The 18,743-nt window shown below is 41.9% G+C and overlaps 1 protein-coding gene across 1 annotated transcript; it reads right to left on the bottom strand.

Annotated features, from left to right (window-relative positions):
- Positions 1 to 554: 554 nt before the first annotated feature.
- LOC145397039 (uncharacterized) lies at positions 555 to 11,792 on the bottom strand. The gene is made up of 7 exons (XM_080270255.1): positions 11,784 to 11,792; positions 9,916 to 10,216; positions 9,682 to 9,828; positions 5,135 to 5,352; positions 4,633 to 4,813; positions 2,893 to 2,992; positions 555 to 639 (listed from the first exon to the last, which is right to left on the bottom strand). Exons 1-7 carry the CDS (start codon positions 11,790 to 11,792, stop codon positions 555 to 557), a joined length of 1,041 nt encoding a protein of 346 aa, XP_080126381.1.
- Positions 11,793 to 18,743: the final 6,951 nt, after the last annotated feature.

Genomic DNA, 18,743 nt, shown 5'->3' with positions numbered 1-18,743 from the left:
ACATAATGAGCGAACTCGCTATGACTGTTGTTTCAACTTGCACTCTCTTTTTCAACTTATATAATACTTTTTCACTAACATTACTCCGTTTCCACTTTATATAACTTTTATCACATATTTACGGGCCTTACTATTATATTAAGAGTCATATTATCAAATATGTACTGCCATTACTTTTATAGTGAGCATCATATTATCGCAAGACGCAGAGTATCAGTTCTGTACCAAGGTGTGATATTCCCTGAAACATGGCTCAAGGCACAACCCTAAGTTGCATTCCACACACTCGTATCTTGTCTCTTTCCTCTGACTGGCTGGTCTTACTTTAGAGTGCTTGCATACGTATCAGCAGCGCTGGGGTCTAGGATGGTTTGATTGAGGAGGGATGCTGCTGAGGAAGTGGCATCCTATGAGGCATAGGGAATTCTGGGTGGATGTGGGGGGGCGGATGTGGTGGTGGGCCTGTTCTGTGTGTACCTGCTGATAATTTCGCGAGACAGCTCCCTCACAAACCCCTCAAAGGTCTCAGAGGTTCCCATTGTCAAGGCATGGAGCTAGTGTGCGTTGAGGACCATGATGTCGACCAAGTGGAAGAAGAACTTTTTGTACCGCTTTATCATGATCCTGGCACACTCCACACTGGAAATCAGAGTCAGACTGGTCCACTTGCCTCATGTTGACATTGTAGTCCAGTACCAACTCCAGTTTCCAAATGTGGTGTCTTCTCTCACTGCAGTAATTCACGGAGTCTATGCAGTGCATCAGGGGGTGGTGTACCATTGACAGGAGGCAAACTTCCCTGTTGTGGTTCCATATGGTGGCGAGGATGTTATTCACCTGGAAGAAAACCACCTCGTTCTTGTCAAGTTTCCTCCCAACCTTGACCATATGGCAACAGATTCTCTTGACTGTGCCACAGACTCAGGTGTCATGAAGGTAGAGGTACCGAGCGAGAAGGGGGCTAGTGTACCAGTTGTCCAGGTACAAGACGTGATCATGATGAAGGTACTCCTCTATCATTGTCTTCACCACGGCCCCAGAAAGTCCAATACTTCAATCTTCTATTATGTCTGTCTGTGCACTGGTGCACAAGACTATGTCTTGCACATAACTAAACTTACAGTCACACGTAACAAAGACCTTGAACCCACAACGGTGTCTCTTGTTGGGTATGCACTGGCGAAAAGAAATATTGCTTCTCCACAACATGAGACTCTCGTCTATGACCAGGTCTCTGAATGGATAGAAGTATGAGTGGAACTTTTCATGCGGTTGATTAAATACCATCCATATTCTCATCATTTTGTCAGTGTTATCAGCATTACCAGGGTCGTTGGCATCGTAAAATTGGAAGCGGCTGAGAATTTGCTGAAATCGATTATGACTCATTACCTTGCCAAAGAAAGGTGTGCTGGTCATTGGGTCCGTTGACCAGTATCCCGGAATGTGTTTTTTCCGTAGAATACCATCAAGAGAACCAGAGCCAAAAAGATGAACATCTCACCTAGGGTTACTGGGTAGTCGTATTGTTGGGAGTGTCTGCTCGTCGTACAGTGATGCTCGCTTTCACAGTGCTGGCTCCTTGCAAATAAATTCGTCTGCTCCACAGCGTGGCCCACAAACTTCTCACCAAAGAACAGATGGAAGAAATCCACCCTAGTGGAGCCTGCATGGATTCCAGGAGCCATGCAGCCAGACCACCACTCCTCAGTGAAGGGGTGAATGATGGGAATGAAATCACTCCCATCTTCCCAGTCCCATGACACACTACCGTCTCCAGCCTCATCCCCATCGTTGCCTTCATCGGGATGGGGAGGAGAGGGTGGTGGGGGAGGTTGGGGAGGTGGAGAGCATTGCATTCCCCACTCCCACTCCTCTTCCCTCTCCCTTTTCCCTTCCCCTTTCCCTTCCCTTTCCTTCCTTTCCCCACATCACGGGGCTGTGGGGAGGATGAGTGGGAATCTTGCAGGGAGAAAGAGGTGCTAGGGCGCAGTTGCTCCTCACCTGCCCGCTGTTCTTGTGCACCACATGCTTGCCCTGCCTCCCTCCCACCACCACTTTCTCCCTCAATGCTCAATCCTGCCACACCACCTGTGCCTTCCCCAGACAAAACAGAAGGACCATATCTTATTTTCCTTCTTGCCACACCTTCGGCTCCAAGCAATGAAATCCTCTCTCTTCCCAACCACAAGGTAACACCATGACCTACGGCGCCGTCCTCGTCCTCGTCTTCGTCAGATCCTTTGTCTAGGGGTTGGAGAGAGGTGTGTGCACATGTATGGGGTCCATGCTAGCCTTCCCTCACCCTAAGGTACGTGACATACTACCTTCCTTGGAAAAGGTACCTTCTCATCACTGCTGCTCGTTTCATCGTCAGGCAGCACGTAGTCCTAGTCCTCCACATCATCATCTAGTGGAGAATCACCATCGTCTGTGAAGGCATCAAGGGCGGCTTGAATTTCGTCATCAGAGAGACCTCGGTGTGCCATGTCTGTTCTGGGTTACTGCTAACAGGTGAGTGACCAAGACAAGGGAGCGCACGGGTCACACGAGGTCTGGGAGGGTCCCTGCCTGGCGGCAGTTAGAGGAGGCTGGCCCACGTATATGTACCGAAAATCACACGCGAAATTTGAAAAATGTGCAAATGACCGACCTTGCAATTGCAGCACATCCATAAACGTCAACGAGAGTCACAGTGACAAAACGTTCGGGAGCATATGTTTGTTAACGGGACGCGACGGGTTAACACAAATGTTTTCATTCCTTACATATTCCATTCTTATATTAACCCTTGTTTGGTAACTTTATTAATGAAGACAAAGATATAATGAATGAATCTTAGGCGAGACATAGGTTTAATAAAGTTAGCAAGTATGAAAGCATAATTCTCACCTGCGACTGAGGGAAGGGATCAGAGGACTACCCTTGGGTCCTGCTATGGCCATAATCGTAGGCAGGAACTTTGCTTTGGCCAAGTAGAAGTAGCACTCGCCTCGTGTATTGAAAGATGGATTTAATTTTAGTGTAGATATTGCAAAAAATCCGTTCATGCGTCTACTTATGGCTAGAAAATTTTATCTTGTCACTAAGGCTTTCATATTGGATAGGTAATATTCTTCAGATATTTCACTCACGAACTGACTATCAGTATTTTCTTAACACCCTCAGGCTCCTAAAATTCACTCTGCCCTGAAGAAAACCGTCTGGAATTAGCTGGAAGATTTTACTAGACTTCTCCCAACCATATGAAAGTTAATGGTTACAATACTGATATTCAGGGAGTGTATCCTCAAACGAACTTACGATCGTCTCCCTGTCGTAATTTGGATTTGTTTCTGCAAGAAGGACAAGGAAGGAATTCTGCAGAATGTTTGGAAGGTCTAAGGCCTGTATTCTCGTCTGTTAGGGAAGCTTAACACCTTTACTTATAAGATTAATTTTTGTTACACATTTCTCTCTTCTTCTGTGTTACATATATCCTTCCAATACCGCCACACCTCAAAAATAACAGAGAATTATATTTCAACAGGCAATATCCAAAAGTAAATCGCTAAGGATGAGGTCTTAAAGAGCTTCCGTAACCGAGGAGAATACCGACTCATGTCTGAAATTAATCCTACAAAATAGACAAAAATGCCGTGACTTGTAACTGTTCCTGCAGGTAGGACATGGAAAGGAACATTCAGAGTCTTGCCTTGTATATAATCCTTCCTGGGTAAAGAAATTAATGTTACGGCGGAGAATCGATCGTAAATATGTCCAGTATCGCACCCCAGGCTACTATGACACTGAATGAAATCGGTAGCAGTTTTCTGGAGCTGACTACTACACTCACTTTACATTAACTAGGCCCAGATATTTTTTTCCTTTTGCAGCTTATTTCACACAGCTTATTTACAAAATGGGACAAGTATGGATCTCTAACACCCCATCTAAAAGAATTTCTTCATGACTTGCATCACATTCTAGTGTTAATCTCTTGTTAAAACTCACCAATCAACATGACGAGACGATAATTTTAGGCCAAGCTTGAGTAAAACGGGTGTATTTATTTCGACCATATGAGGGTTGAAAGTGAGTACAGTTTATATTAAGGAGAGGAACTTGATAATTACAAGTAATCAAAAAGTAAACAGAAAAGCAGTATTGGATAAGAGACTGGTTTTACAGAATTGTTGGCACAATATTAAGGAGAGTTATAAAAAGTGATAGGAAGGAAAGGGAGAAACAGGAAGAGAGGAGGGCAGACAGAAACAGGATGATAAATGCAAAGTAGGCAGCGCTACAGGTGAGTGGATGATGGTCGCCACTACCTACCAATAATAAATACATGTAAAAGTCCTCATGCATTTTGGCATGCTTTTCCCAGTAGCATCATCACCATCATCATCAGCCTAACATTTGCTACCCTCAAAAGTATGTAATACAGTTACCATTACCCTTTACATTCGCATGGTCACGTCTTTACACTACATTGCAGCTGACAATAGATGATTGTATACGCCTGAAAATGAATTATAAGAGCCTGACAAAGATAATCTTGTGGCCATTAAATCCTCCCTAAAGTAGAAGAACGCCTGTGTTTAGCGTCAGTTTTAATTATGTGAATCATAGGAGCAGGAAGTAAGATACCTTTGTGAGAAAAGTCCTGAGCCATGAACATGCGTAACGTCAAGTCGCTGGCAACCAAGACATGGTCACCTCGTCTGACCTGAGAGTCCAGCTTCGTCATAAAGTCCCGGCCCAAGGCAAGCTTCAGGCGTCCCTTGTGTTTCAAGTTTGCCACGTCTCTCAGTGGTCCGTTCTCTTTTGTCTAGGCGAGGATAATATATGATCTGAATGACAGGTAAACTGCGATGCCCTTCCTTTTTTATTTATTATTGCAGCCATTTGACGACTTTATTCAGCCTAGAGAAGCCCTTGAATGCAAAATTGTTAAGGCTGTGTCAGATCACCAAGGCTTTTTTTCCCTTACTACTCTTATGGTAGTACATCACAGGTACGAACGTAATAATCCACCTCCTACATCTAAGTCTAAAAATTATCGGGTCTACCAAATTTATTATTATAATTATTATTATTATTATTATTATTATTATATCTGCAAATATCCAAGTTGCATAAAATAACTTACAGCAAATGCGTCAAGCAAGGCCGAGCCCGCTGGAAAGAAAGCGGTGACTGGACTGGCAACAATATCTTCCAGTGACTGTATGGGCATGGGGATGTATCTGATGGCCAGGAGGGACATAAGATTGCCGGCGTAACTTAGGAACAACACCAACATGGCCAGCATCCACACTCCCAAAACCACACGTTCCCACCACCACCAACCCGTAGACTTGACCACATCTGGGTTAAGTTAGCATTGGTTAGGATCAGCACTAACATGGCCAACACTACACACTCACACCACCATCCTGCACACTTGGCTATATCTGGCTAAGGCTCAATTAATCAGTGCAAATAGTGCCAACAGCTGTACCTTCTCCATCTCCTGTTTCTCACCACCATCAATATCGAATGAAGATCACACCTGAAAATAAATATTTTTTATTTTGCAGTGCTGTTCATATGGTGAAACATTTTGTGACTAATCCCAGCTGATTGATTCAGTTGATAGAAGCGATCTACATTATTCCTTACAGTACAACACAGCTTTGTTTCAAGAGGGGAGGATGCAGAGGGATGTTTTGCATCACTGTTAACACTACACGTGGCTCCACTGGACGTGGACGAGCAACCGCCCACGCCTGGTAAAGATGAATAGTACCTGGCCGTGAGAAGGTATTGCTTTCTTACTGTTCAGAGAGCAATGTGTCTGGTGGACGGGTATAGAAAGTCTGTAATAGTGGAGTAGAGTAAACTTTATAAAGTCAATCACTTCGTTAACGTTTTCCTGTTACCAGACGATTTTATTCATATTTTATGAACCCCTTCGTAGCAAAGGAATAGTAAAGACTGACTCACACAGTCCGAGGAAGAAAAAGAGTAGTTACGAGTGGAGTGGACAGGAAGGTGAACGTGGAGCACTTATCCCCAGAACTACTACTCTCTGGCATTCACTTCCTGGGAGTTGTTTCCTACAAACATTTAATCCACTTCAATTTAAATCCAGTTGTTATAAATATTTTATGAATGGAGGATGCCTTTAGGCACATGAACTTATTATTTTCCCTTTGTTTTTCCTTCTTCCATTCGTATCTATATAAGAAAAAAGAAAAGTATGTGGTCGGCTAGTGGAGGTTAGAGGAGATGTAGGGGAGCTGAAGTCTGCAGTACTAGTGGTGAGGGTTCCGATTTATTCCCCTTCTTTGGAGACGTCGGAATAAGTTCGTTTCCTTTTCCGTGGACTAAGGTGTTTGTAACACTCCTCGATGGAGAACTATCCCCTCCTCCTCCCTTCCTCATAGTCCCACACTCCCACTTAACCCCGCCACTTTTCTCTCCGACCCCATAACCCCACCCGATACCCTCCGTACTCTGGCTTACAGCCGGCTAGGGGTTTCTGTACTTCAAGCACCTCTCTCATTACATGTAGTCCAAACAACTAATTAAGGAATAGTACAGTATATATCATAAACCAAGTTAGGAAAAGGTTTACTAAACTGTGTGTGTGTGTGTGTGTGTGAGAGAGAGAGAGAGAGAGAGAGAGAGAGTTAATAGACAGGGAGCGACAGGCGGAGAGGGAGAGGGAGTGGAAAAATGAGAATTGAGATAGTTACGGAGAAAATAAGATGGGGAGAGGCAAGGAAAGAACAACGAGAGCTAAGAAAAGAGACAGAGTGAGAAGAAGAGACAGTGAGATATGAAATGAGATACAAGGAGTGTGAAAGGGAATGAGAAGAGGGAGACTTGAATAGAAAGGCCGGGAGACAGGAAAGTAGAGACAAAAGGGGAGACAGCTGAGAGAAAATGGGAATGGAGCAAACATTGAAATAGGGATAACAAAAGAAGAAAGTGGGAAAGAAAGCTACGGAACGGAATACTGAGAACGATATGAGAAAAATGAGAAAAGGAGGCAAGGTAACAGGGAGGAGGAAGAAAGTGTGTTACTCTTTAGGATGCAGGGAAAGAACTAAGCAGGATAAAACGAAAGCACTGAGGCTGAGTAGAATGAATGTAACATTCAAGTAAAAAGGGAGGAAGAGAAACAGAGAAATTAAAGAAATTTGCGGAGAGAAAGTAGAGATTAAGGGTGGGAAGAAAATAGGTTAATTTTTAGGGCAAGAAAGAAGAAAGGGATGTTAAGAAGGGAAGACAAGGGAGGGAAAGACAGTGGGAAGAGAGGAGTGAAAGAAGAGATTTCGAGTGACAGGGAATGACGGAGAGAGGAGAAAGAAAAAGAGCATTCAGTTATTACTGAGGAAAGAAAGCAGTGAAGGAAATGGATTTAGTACAAGTAAAGAAATACGGAGAAAGTAATAGAGAAAAAAAGGTAAGACGTGACAGATGAAAAAAGTAAGAGAAAGTTGTGGAACAGGGAGGGAGAAAGAAAAGATGAATGAGGTAAGGAAAGTGACAGGGGGAGAAAGACGAAGAAAAGAAAGAGAGAGAGAGAGGAGGGCCGAGACTGAGTAGATAGCTAAACAGAAAGAGGAAGGAGGAAAAAAGAAGCTGGGGATGAGACAAAGGATGCAGAGAAAGAAAGAGAGGGGGGGGGGAGCACACAGACAGGCACAGACAGATAGGTCGACAAATATTCAGAAAGTGTGTGTGTGTGTGTGTGTGTGTGTGTGTGTGTGTGTGTGTGTGTGTGTGTGTGTGTGTGTGTGTGTGTGTGTGTGTGTGTGTGCATGCTTGCGTCCATGTGTCACTTTCATAACATTGTTCCATTTTTTCACCTGCGTGTTTTCCTCTACTCTGCTTCAGTTTCTCCTCTCACCCACTTTTTTTTATCAGTATTTCTCCTGATTGTTCTTACCATTCCAAGTCTCTCTCTCTCTCTCTCTCTCTCTCTCTCTCTCTCTCTCTCTCTCTCTTTCTCTCTTTCTCTCTCTCTCTCTCTCTCTCTCTCTCTCTCTCTCTTGCAGTATTCCATTCTTCCCCTCCTTTCCTTCTCACTCTTCTTCCCACCTCTCTTTTTCTTCCCTATCTTACATCATTTTACTCTCTCTCTCTCTCTAGGAATAAAGAGATTGTTCTCACAGTCTATATCTCCTTAATACGGTCACATCCTGAGTTGCTGTGGAATTTTGGTCGCTTGAAAAAGACATACGTCGACTTAAAAAGAGTTCAGGAGACTAAGTTATCAGGTTCGCCTGAGGGCTGTGGGACATTTTTAGCAGAAACTCACAGCCTACGAGGTCAGCTCATTAAAGTGTTTAAAATCTGATTGGGTTTCACCATCATTACATAGAAAGTTGCTTACTCTTAACACTCACTCGGCACACAACCATGGTTAGAAGCTGTAAATGAAAAAATATTACCAGCAGAATTACGTGAAAACTTTTTCACGTGCAAGATCTGCTCCACATGGAACTGACTCAACATGGACGTTGTTAACACTACAGTAGAGAAGTTTAAGGGATTCATCGGCATGATCTTACACTAGAATAAATGTGAACTGGATTTGCATTCTCAAGCAAACAAGACGTATCTCCATGGTATGGCCTGCATAGTCATTAAGATCCTAACTTTTCCTTGTAACTCCTCTTTCTCTCTCTCTCTCTCTCTCTCTCTCTATCTATCTATCTTTCTGTGTGTGTGTGTGTGTGTGTGTGTGTGTGTGTGTGTGTAAAAGAGGTGTCTACTACAGCAACATTTAATCACAGCAGATTTATTCTCTCTCTCTCTCTCTCTCTCTCTCTCTCTCTCTCTCTCTCTCTCTCTCTCTCTCTCTCTCTCTCTCTGTGTGTGTGTGTGTGTGTGTGTGTGTGTCTGTGTGTGTGTGTGTGTGTGTGTGTGTGTGTGTGTGTGTGTGTGTGTGTGTGTGTGTGTAAAAAAGGTGTCTACTGCTGCAACGTTTAGGCCACTTTCACACGAGACCTCCGGTGGCCGCCACCGGTGGTCTCGTGTGAAAGTGGCCTTAATTACAGCAGATTTTCTCTCTCTCTCTCTCTCTCTCTCTCTCTCTCTCTCTCTCTCTCTCTCTCTCTCTCTCTCTCTCTCTAACAGTGTAGCATACCTTTTTCTAACTTGGTTTATGATATATACTGTACTATTCCTTTATTAGTTGTTCGGACTACACGTAATTAGACAGGTGCTTGAAGTACAGAAGCCCCTAGCTGGCTGTCAGCGAGAGTATAGAGGGTACCGGGTGGGGTTATGGGGTTGGAGAGAAAAGTAGGGGTGTTGGGTGGGAGTGTGGGACTATGAGGAAGGGAGGAAGCGGGGATAGCTCTCCATCGAGCAGTGTTACAAACACCTTAGTCCACGGAAAAGGAAACGAACTTATTCCGACGTCTGTACCATCAGAACAGCCTTGTGACAGCCACATGAGTGACAACAGCACCTTCTTTAAAGACAGCACAAACGTACACAAATAGTGTCAGATATTTTCATACAGTCAGTCCATGTGCATTCAGTTTAGATGGAGCATATCTATTGTAGCTGGCTTCTTTGTTCTGGTTACTGGTGAACATACAGGATGCTTGCATGATGACGGAGGAAATACTTAACCATCAGTGGGTCATGTGGACAATATGGTTGCATTTCTTTGCATGTATATGGCTGGCCCACAGAAAGTGTGTAGTGGTAGACCCTTCTCATATGTCGGACGATGAGCACTGCGGCTGACTGTGTACATGTGGATCACGTTTGACCGATTATATCGCACATGGAAGATATCGTAAACTTGAGCAGGTTCCATGGTTGCTGAGAGCTCTTCTGAAACAAGATCATACCGCATCAGAGGACTTTGAAGCAATCTCACATAACCATTTACTACTACGACATTACAGTATGAATTCTCACCTTGACGCAACAGGACACGCAGGCAGCTGGAAGCATTTGTAAACCACCTGGATCGTTTCACATCTTCAGGTAAACTAAGAGAAGTCACCAGCATTAAAGACCCGAGCACCCCGACGAGCACCACCAGGATACCACCCCACACCAGTGGTCTGAAGGGATACAGGAAGCCCCAGGGATCCACCTCGGACGATCCAATACGGATGATGATGCGGGTGTACCATATTGTTACTGGGGCAGTAAAGTCGACCGCCTTTGTGCGGGGGGCTGTGACCTGGAGCAGTGTCCGCCCAAAGTCTACTTCCTGAAAAATATAGTGATAATAATAGAAAGCTTAGGTTTATACTTAACTCCAACACGCCGACTCTCGTACTCGTACAGGTGGCGATCCCTGGGTCAAAGCTGTGACTGTCAAACTTGTGTTGAGAAAGATATCGTGCGTGAATTTAAAGCCATCTGAGTCTGGTCTGGTTTTCAAAGAATGCCAGACACTCCATAAAATCTCGTGACGCACCACTACAGTGTGGCCAACTTGATCAATTTTTTGTTAGGTTTGGTGATTTCAAAAATTCGCCCTGCAAAATTTTTTGCCGTTCAGTTACTTGGCAAAATTTTAGCTACTTTTTTCATTGTTTGGTGACATTGTTGGCAGTTCTTTGATCAAACCTATATATATATATATATATATATATATATATATATATATATATATATATATATATATATATATATATATATATATATATATATATATATATATATATATATATATATATATATATTTAATAATAGAACACAGGAGGAAAAATAAATGAATAAAAAAATCCATACACCAGATTAGTGGCCTCCACCATTCATAAAGTATCTGTAACAGTTGGCCTTGAACAGCTATAGGTTGAAGTTTGGGGGGAAACAATTCCGGAGAAGCGAGTTCCAGGGAGATGCAGTTCAAGGGAATAAAAGAATTCTGATTGGCACAAGTTCTGCAATATGGCTGTGTGACATTCCAGTCATGAGCCATACCAGATCCCCGTGTAGCACGAGGGAAAGCATGGAGAAGTGGCACAATGGACGCAACTTCGTCTGAGCATTTGCCATAAAAGTATCTGTAAAATAATGCAAGGGAGGCAACATTCATTCTTACTTGTTGGTGAGGTAGTGTATTTATAATAGCAGGGTTATTAATAATTCCAACTGCTTTGTTCTGGATTTTGTCTAGTTGTTTCAGTGTAACCTCTCCACATCCATTCCACAAGGTTGAACAATACTCAGTCTGAGAGCGCACATGACTCTTATAAATTGTAGCTAACTGCTGGTCAGTGAACAAGTTACGGTCTCTGTACAATAATCCACGTTTCCTTGTGGCAGTTTTGGCAAGTGATCTGACATAAAAGGTCCAGCTGAGGTCATTGTTAAGTGAAACATCGAGAATTTCAATGCTTTTGGAGATAGGAATATTAGTAGCACTGAAGGTAATATACGAATCTGGCAATATATGTCTATTAGTAAAATGTATATGTTTGGTTTTACTAACATTAAATGAGACAAGGTTATTTCGTTCCCATTTATTGACCTTAGATAAGTCTTGATTTATGGGGATGGCTGTACTGAGATGAGAGAGATATTAAACTTTGTAAATGGATGTTTGAGTGTGAATGAACTGTGAAGTGTTGAGTCATCTGCATATGAATGGATGGGGTGGTGGGTGACAGATAAGAGATCATTAATATGAATTAGGAATAGGGTTGGTGCCAGAACTGAAATAATTTAAAAACATCAGCTAAGGAAAGAAAGTTAATATAAATAAAATGGGCACCTGTCATTCATACCAATCGTTCGTGTTCTGGACACACTCGTCTTGTACCACTCACCGTGACCATCTTGTCCTGTTTCTGTTAGAATACTTAGTTGAGTTACACCCCCTTTGTCCTACACTCACTCATAGGCTACAGCTAGCTTTTCGTGAGGAACGTTTTTCTGGAGTCGAATGCCCTTCAGACACGATGGTTCGTGATTGAAGATACCATAGTCAGATTTCTGAGCCAATGGATTGAGCCCCAAACTCAATTTGAACTTGCATGGAAAGAATAACGTTTTTGTACTGCCGAAACGGTTTAAGTAATGCTTTGTAATATAAAAAAATATATGTTTATGGTGTTTTTAAGTGCATTTATGTAGATGATCATTGTGTCATTAAAATGTTTGATGCAAGAGTGAATGATTCAACAAAATTAGTAAATGATTTGCTTCAGCCGATTGACTCCCTGTACTCTAAGACCATCAACCCAGAAAAAAAAGTGACTCACTAGAAAGTTTTCTGGATCCTCACCCTTCTTTCAGTTATAAGTTTGAGTGAGAAATGAGGGACTGCATGTTTCCTCATAAGGTAGGTATTGTAAAAGGTATATCCACTTAGTTACTGAACTTGTAAAGCAACTGCGTAATCACTTGCCTGATAACGTTCGTGTCTTGAGGTCAGTGTCATCGGTAAGTCCAAGTGAATGTCTGCAAACTATAAAACCTGGGATTCGGACTTGGCTAAGAGGTTTGTTGGTGACGAAAGTACTTTGACCTGCAGAGACATTCAGTGGAGAAAATTACAATATACAGAGTTGAAATAAGCTTCAGACACAATTCAAATTTGGGCAGAAACAGCAGATTACAAAGGGGGAACTGGGGAAAATCCATACAGTGATCTTTCTGCCCCAGCTCTATCATTACTTTCATTACCACATCCAATTGCTGATGCTGATCGTGTATTTAGCCAAGTGAACACTGTAAAGTCAAAACTCAGGAAGAGAATGAGTTTGAAGTGTGAAAACACTCTTAGCCATAAATTATGGACAGAGAGGGCAAGGAAAGCACTGCCATAAATACCAGTTGTCTGAGGAGGTCATGAAGAACATTGGCACAGTGGAGGCTTACAAGAAAAAGTCGGGTACCAGCTCACATAATCCTTCAACCTGTACCCTGGCCATCGAGGAAGATCAAACAGACTGGAACATGACTGATTTATTTTAACCACCTTCAAAATAAGTGCTGATGCTCATTGAAGTATTAGTCGTAGAATTTACGTTACTCCACATTTTCCTTACATTGTTACTCTCATAATTACGCACTGAGTCACTGTGCGTCACTTAGTGTTTTCAGTGTTAACTTTCTTGAAGTCTATATTTAACCCGAGGGGTCCCATCGACGTATGGGTATGTCGCAACGTTTTGTCACAGCTAGACCCATCGATGTACTGGTATGTCACGCAACTGCAAGGTTCATGATTTGCAAAATTTTCAATTTTCACGTGTGACTTTTGGTACATACAGTATACACGGGTCACATTCCTCTATTCCTCTACAAGACGCTAGGCAGGGACAATGCCTTACCCCGCGTGACCTCCCCCCCCCCCGCACGCCATTGACTAGGCAATTCACCTGTTACCAGTGACCTGGCCAGTAAAGACATTCAGGGCCAGAGTGATTCCCCAATCGATGACAATGTGGAAGACAAAGTTTATGTAGCATTAGAGGAAGAAACAGTCAGAAATGATGGTCAGGTAATGTCACCAAAAAAGGTCAGGTATATTGATGTGTTAGTGAGTGAAACAATGCTTATTACTATATTACTGTTAGAAAGGCAATATACTCTCATACTAAATATATATTCATACCAAATAAATAAATAAATACCGTTTATGAGTGGTGTGGAATAGTTACTCTCCCATAGAATTCTTTTTCTTTGGAGCCAGCCTGATAGAAAACACAGTAAGGTAAGGAGGTACTGCTACCTGTATCGAGTATTTTAAACCTCAGGTGAGCAGTGCCGGATTTGGGATGTGGGGGGCCTGGGACCCGTTTTGGTGGGGGGCCCATCCCAAGCATCAAATTAGCATGGTGCTAAGTGAAAATACATTTTTAACCTTCGCACTGTTGCAACGATATGCTCACTCGCACGATACAACTCGCTCCCAACGACCTATGATACTGTATTCACAAACTGATGTCAGTAAAGGTAAGGTAAAAACGATACTTTCTGAAAAATGTCCACATTAATTAGCCCTGAATGAAAAAAACAAAAAACAAAAAAACAGAGTAGTCCTGAAATGCACTGAACACTTCCTAGCATATCACACAATACAGAATAATCATGAAGCGAGAGAAAAAAAAGCATCTCAAGTGTGCACTCACCACTCAACACTTGTATACAGTAGACTGTTGATTGAACGAACAGTTTCTAGATATCTGGTCTAGTCCAGGTGCTTTCCGCAATTTTCTAATGGAGAATTCTCTTATTAAATCATCAAAATCCAATGAGCGTAGGATGTCCGACTTAGTGCTCATGACTGTCAAATTCACATCACTCCTGTGTCCTGCTTGTTCGTAGGCGATTCTTAATCAGTTTCAGTTTGGAAAAAAAAAAAAAACATGCTCAGCACTGCAGTTGCTCACCATTACAGCCAGGTACATTCTCAGCGCTACCTCCACACAGGGGAAAATATCTAGCACATGCTTATCGTGGATAAGTTTGTAGAGAAATAGCTCAGCGCTAACGTCGTTTGGCTCTTCGTCAGCATAATATTCGCAAAGGCAGCAAACTGGATGAGCTCTTCAGGAAATGAAGTCTCCAGATCGTTGGGATAGACATCCAGAAATTTCTTAGCTGCTCTAGACAGCTCTTCTGAGGATAGCTTTGTCAGTCGTCCGAAGCAGCCAAAGCGACCTGACATCAGTTCATACACATGCAGCCGTTGGTTAAGAGAAACTATGAACTGATCGATGACAGGAATGAAATCCTCTGACAGTGACAACAAGTGATCAAATATGAACAGTTGTTGGCGGCTGGCACCGGCTCCAGGGCTGTCAGATTTGAACAAGGGTATATAACAAAATTGTTCAATTTTCATTCCCAGATTCAGTTTTTCATTAATAATAATAATAATAATAATACTTTTTTTTTTGTTTCTCAAAAGCGCCAGTTCTTCCATAGGGAATTCACAAGCACTCGACAGACATATACATTGTTTTTACAGTTACAAAAATTGTGACATCTCTCATACACATTACATACTTCATCAGTAAAAAAAAAAAAAAATGAAAGTGGCAATATTTAAACCCTATAATCATCCATCATAGTACCTCTCTCCAGGTCATAGCATTTTGAAAAAAAAAAAATCTTTCAGCGGTCTCTTGAAGGATTCAGCAGAAAAGAGTTGTCTTATGGACAATGGCAATCTTTTATATAATCTAGGGGCTCTATACACAAAAGAACGCTCGGAGAAAGATGACTGGTGAATGGCTCCAGGTTCGTCAAGACACAAGGAATCATCTCCACTCCGTAACATCACACCCGGACGTGCCGATGGGAGTTTTAGCAATTCAGCAAGATCTTCGGTTCACCAAACTTAAGAACCTTGAGTGTAATGACACAGTTTAAATTCAGTTCTAGCCTTTACTGGAAACCAATGCAGCTCAATTAGGAACGGTGTAGTCGAGGTTCTCGGGGAGAGACCAAAGATAGGCCGTGCTGCCTTGTTCAACACAGACTGAAGTTTTGTTAGTATATTATTTGGAAGGCCAATCCACAGCGAATTACAATAATCAACACGAGACAAGACCACTGCATCGACCAATGTTACGAGGCAACGTCTATTCAGGAATTTTCTCACAGAGTACAGATTTCTGATATGCAAGTTGCACCGTCTGACAACTTAAATAATATGTTCCTTGTATTTTAACTTTGAATTAAAATGAACACCCAGATTTCTAACAGAACAGACTGGATGAAGCTGTGACACACCAATGTTCAGAGCCAGGGTATTATCAGTGTCATTACCAAATTTCTTAAAGATTGATCATTCATGTATTTACCTCTTGCCAATATAGGTACATGTATAAGGGAAAAAATTATTGATTTGAAAATTAATGGCATATGTTCTGTATTTTCATGTTCTAAAAGCTAACAAATTAATTGAGTACATCATCGAATCAAGTTCATTACCATCCCCAAATCCAGTACTAAATCATGCTTATTCTTTATCTGACGGATTTTTACCAAAGCGGTCCTGTTTTGGTAATGAAAAATACCTAATGTCAAGTTGCCCAACGTTTGGTGGGAGGCCCCTTCTGGTGGGAGGCCCCTTCTGGTGGGAGGCCCGGGGCCCAGGCCCCGTGGGCCCACCCCTGAGTCCGGCCCTGCAGGTGAGTGAGTTCTCTATGAATTTTCGATGTTTCTCGCCAAAAGTGGAGGTTTGGGCCAACTAATTTTTTTTTTTATTGGTTGGGACAGGGAAGAGTCAGTGGTGGAAAATCAGTCGGGATGTGACAGGTTAATAGGTGAACGACTTTTAGAGGCCGATCTATTGACTTTTAATTTGCATGAGTTGATAACTCAGGGCACCAGTACCTGACAGCCAGCCTGGGGTTGTGGCTGGGGGAGATTAAGAGGTTTTGTATGAACATTATTTTTGCTACATTGCCATATTGTGAACGTGGTAGATGAGGGCTCCCACCATTGACTCTGTAGATGTAGAGCTACTTGAAATGATGCAGCTTGTTGCAAGCCACATGGTTTCCAGTAACTTAGGAAATAATTTACTACACTGGATGATAACTATCAAAAAATGATGCCTGGTAATCCACTCGGAAAGCACTCCAACCAGTTGGTGCCCGTGAAGATTTTTATCCAATGGATGGTTGATGTTTATTACTCGTATACTGCCACTTAGAACCGAGAGACTGGTCATCATCATCCTAAATGTCAAGTTTTAGAAGCTTTATCCTAGGTCCCTACGTGAATTACAGGGTAGAAAAGGACTAGAGGATACAGATGACTATATTGCATAACCAGTATATCTGGAGGCAATGAAGTGTGAGATATAAGGAGACTGACGTGCCTCTCTCTGCAGCATGCCAATGATGCCTGTCCAGGAGCCATTCATCTGCCTGATGCCAAAAGCCCAATCATCTGGTGTCGTGTACCGGTACCTTAAAAAGAAAAACAAAATCTTAGTCGGTACACGTACTGTGGTTAGGACATCCACGCGATGAAAGGTTGAAATTCTGCTTCATTAATTTCGTACCAGAGATGCGTAAAAGTATAAGAAACTGCACTGGTAAATGCAACTGAAGCATTATCACCTGTATGGCATTTGACAGTGAACCTGAGTGATGGGTCAACACATCGCCCACCAATATCAAGACATCTGTTGTATAAACAAAATACACTTTCCATCTTTAACCAACATCCAGATTTCTTCAGTTCTGTGTAATTGTAAAACATAATGCAGCATATATAAATACCGTGCGTACAGGCCTAGGGTTTATATATTTATACCTGATAACTAATGACAGTTTTGTTCAGCTTTTAATGGAAATTTCAAAATTATTAGTTCATTAACCCTAGCAATAAATGGAAGCTCATTCAAAGTAACGAAAATATAAGGTAGCTACAAAAATTACATATATTACACAAAAGTTCATTATAGTGAATGTGCTGAAATGCAAAACTGGTCCCATAAAGTAACCATGCAGTTAGGTTCTTGTATAAAATCTGACTCACACAAAAATATAGTGATGGTATATATCCCTGTCTCAGGTCTAGCCAACATTCTTTTACAATGAAAAATAAAAGAAAAATTCGAAGCTGATTTTACTTGTCTGTCAATAACAAGAAAATATTCGGAAGTTAAAGTTTCTGTGTCTGTAGTTCCTTTAATACAGTGAGTTTTTTATATTCATTCTTGTTACCCAAGAGATACTCTGGTTCATAAGAACCTTCTATTATAGGCAAAAATAGTGAAGGCTATGCCCCGTATTCTCATTCAGGAAGGAAGCTCCATAGCACCTCTTCTGCATTTGAAATAGGGAAGGCTGTGTCCCGTAATCTCATTCAGGAAGGAAACGCCATAGCACCTCTTCTGCATTTTATATTTGGATGAGGCTGGACGGCATTTTGTACGTTGCTTGTGCAGAGTATGGCTATAATAGACTGATGGATCTGTTTGTGTGTGTTTAGTTTTCACCAGCGAGTGGGCAGCAGAACGCTTGCCGGATGGATCTAATTATGTTTGCTTAGTTTTCACCGGAGTGTACAGTAGGCAAAAAATTCCGCGCTTCATTGCAAAGCACAAGATGGGTTCAGAAAGGTAAAAATTTCATTGTCAAGTGCAACAGACGATTCCCTACAGTTTGGTTTTAACAAAATCGATTTTCGAAATCTGAATAAAAATGATGCCTGGGCCAACCACTGGTCCTGACGATTTCTGGATCCATGGTCAGTGAGGAATTTCAGTCCCCACACCCAATCCAGGGCCTATGAACGACTTTGATGAAAAGCAATAGGTTTCCTGGGTTTATGGATATTTGCATTCTGAAAATTTTTTGGAATGATTGGCGCAAAATTTTGACCTGTAGAGAGCAGACGGAGAGACAGACAAACTTATAGAATTGACCAACATGCTTCCCAAATCTTTCGATTCTGGCAAGCAACAACTTGATTAGGCAGAGGTGTTAGTGAGCCTCCTTAACTGGAGAGAAAGCGGGCCTATATGCAACAGTTGCACTTTGAAAACTATCCTACCGAGAATACCAGAGTTTTGTGGCTGCATGGAAAATGCGCTAAAGACCTCAGTCTAAACGAGTTTATATATTCATTTCCAGGTGGTCTCTCTTGAACTAAATAAATTCATCTCGATGCAGCAAAAATGATTTACCAGAATAAGTAATTATTTATTAATAGACTGTTGTAAGTATAAGGGGTTTATTCAGATATTTCTCCTGGATGCGTAGGCAGATTAAGATGAAACATTTTATGAACACTCCGTAAGGTTCCTGATTCTC

This window comes from Coenobita brevimanus, chromosome 40 (genome assembly GCF_032717465.1).
Source record: "Coenobita brevimanus isolate Jiangsu-jjx chromosome 40, ASM3271746v2, whole genome shotgun sequence".
In the NCBI taxonomy this organism is placed as follows: Eukaryota; Metazoa; Arthropoda; class Malacostraca; order Decapoda; family Coenobitidae; genus Coenobita; species Coenobita brevimanus.
Note: the sequence above shows the minus strand (reverse complement) of the source record. Positions and strands in the feature narration are given on the sequence as shown.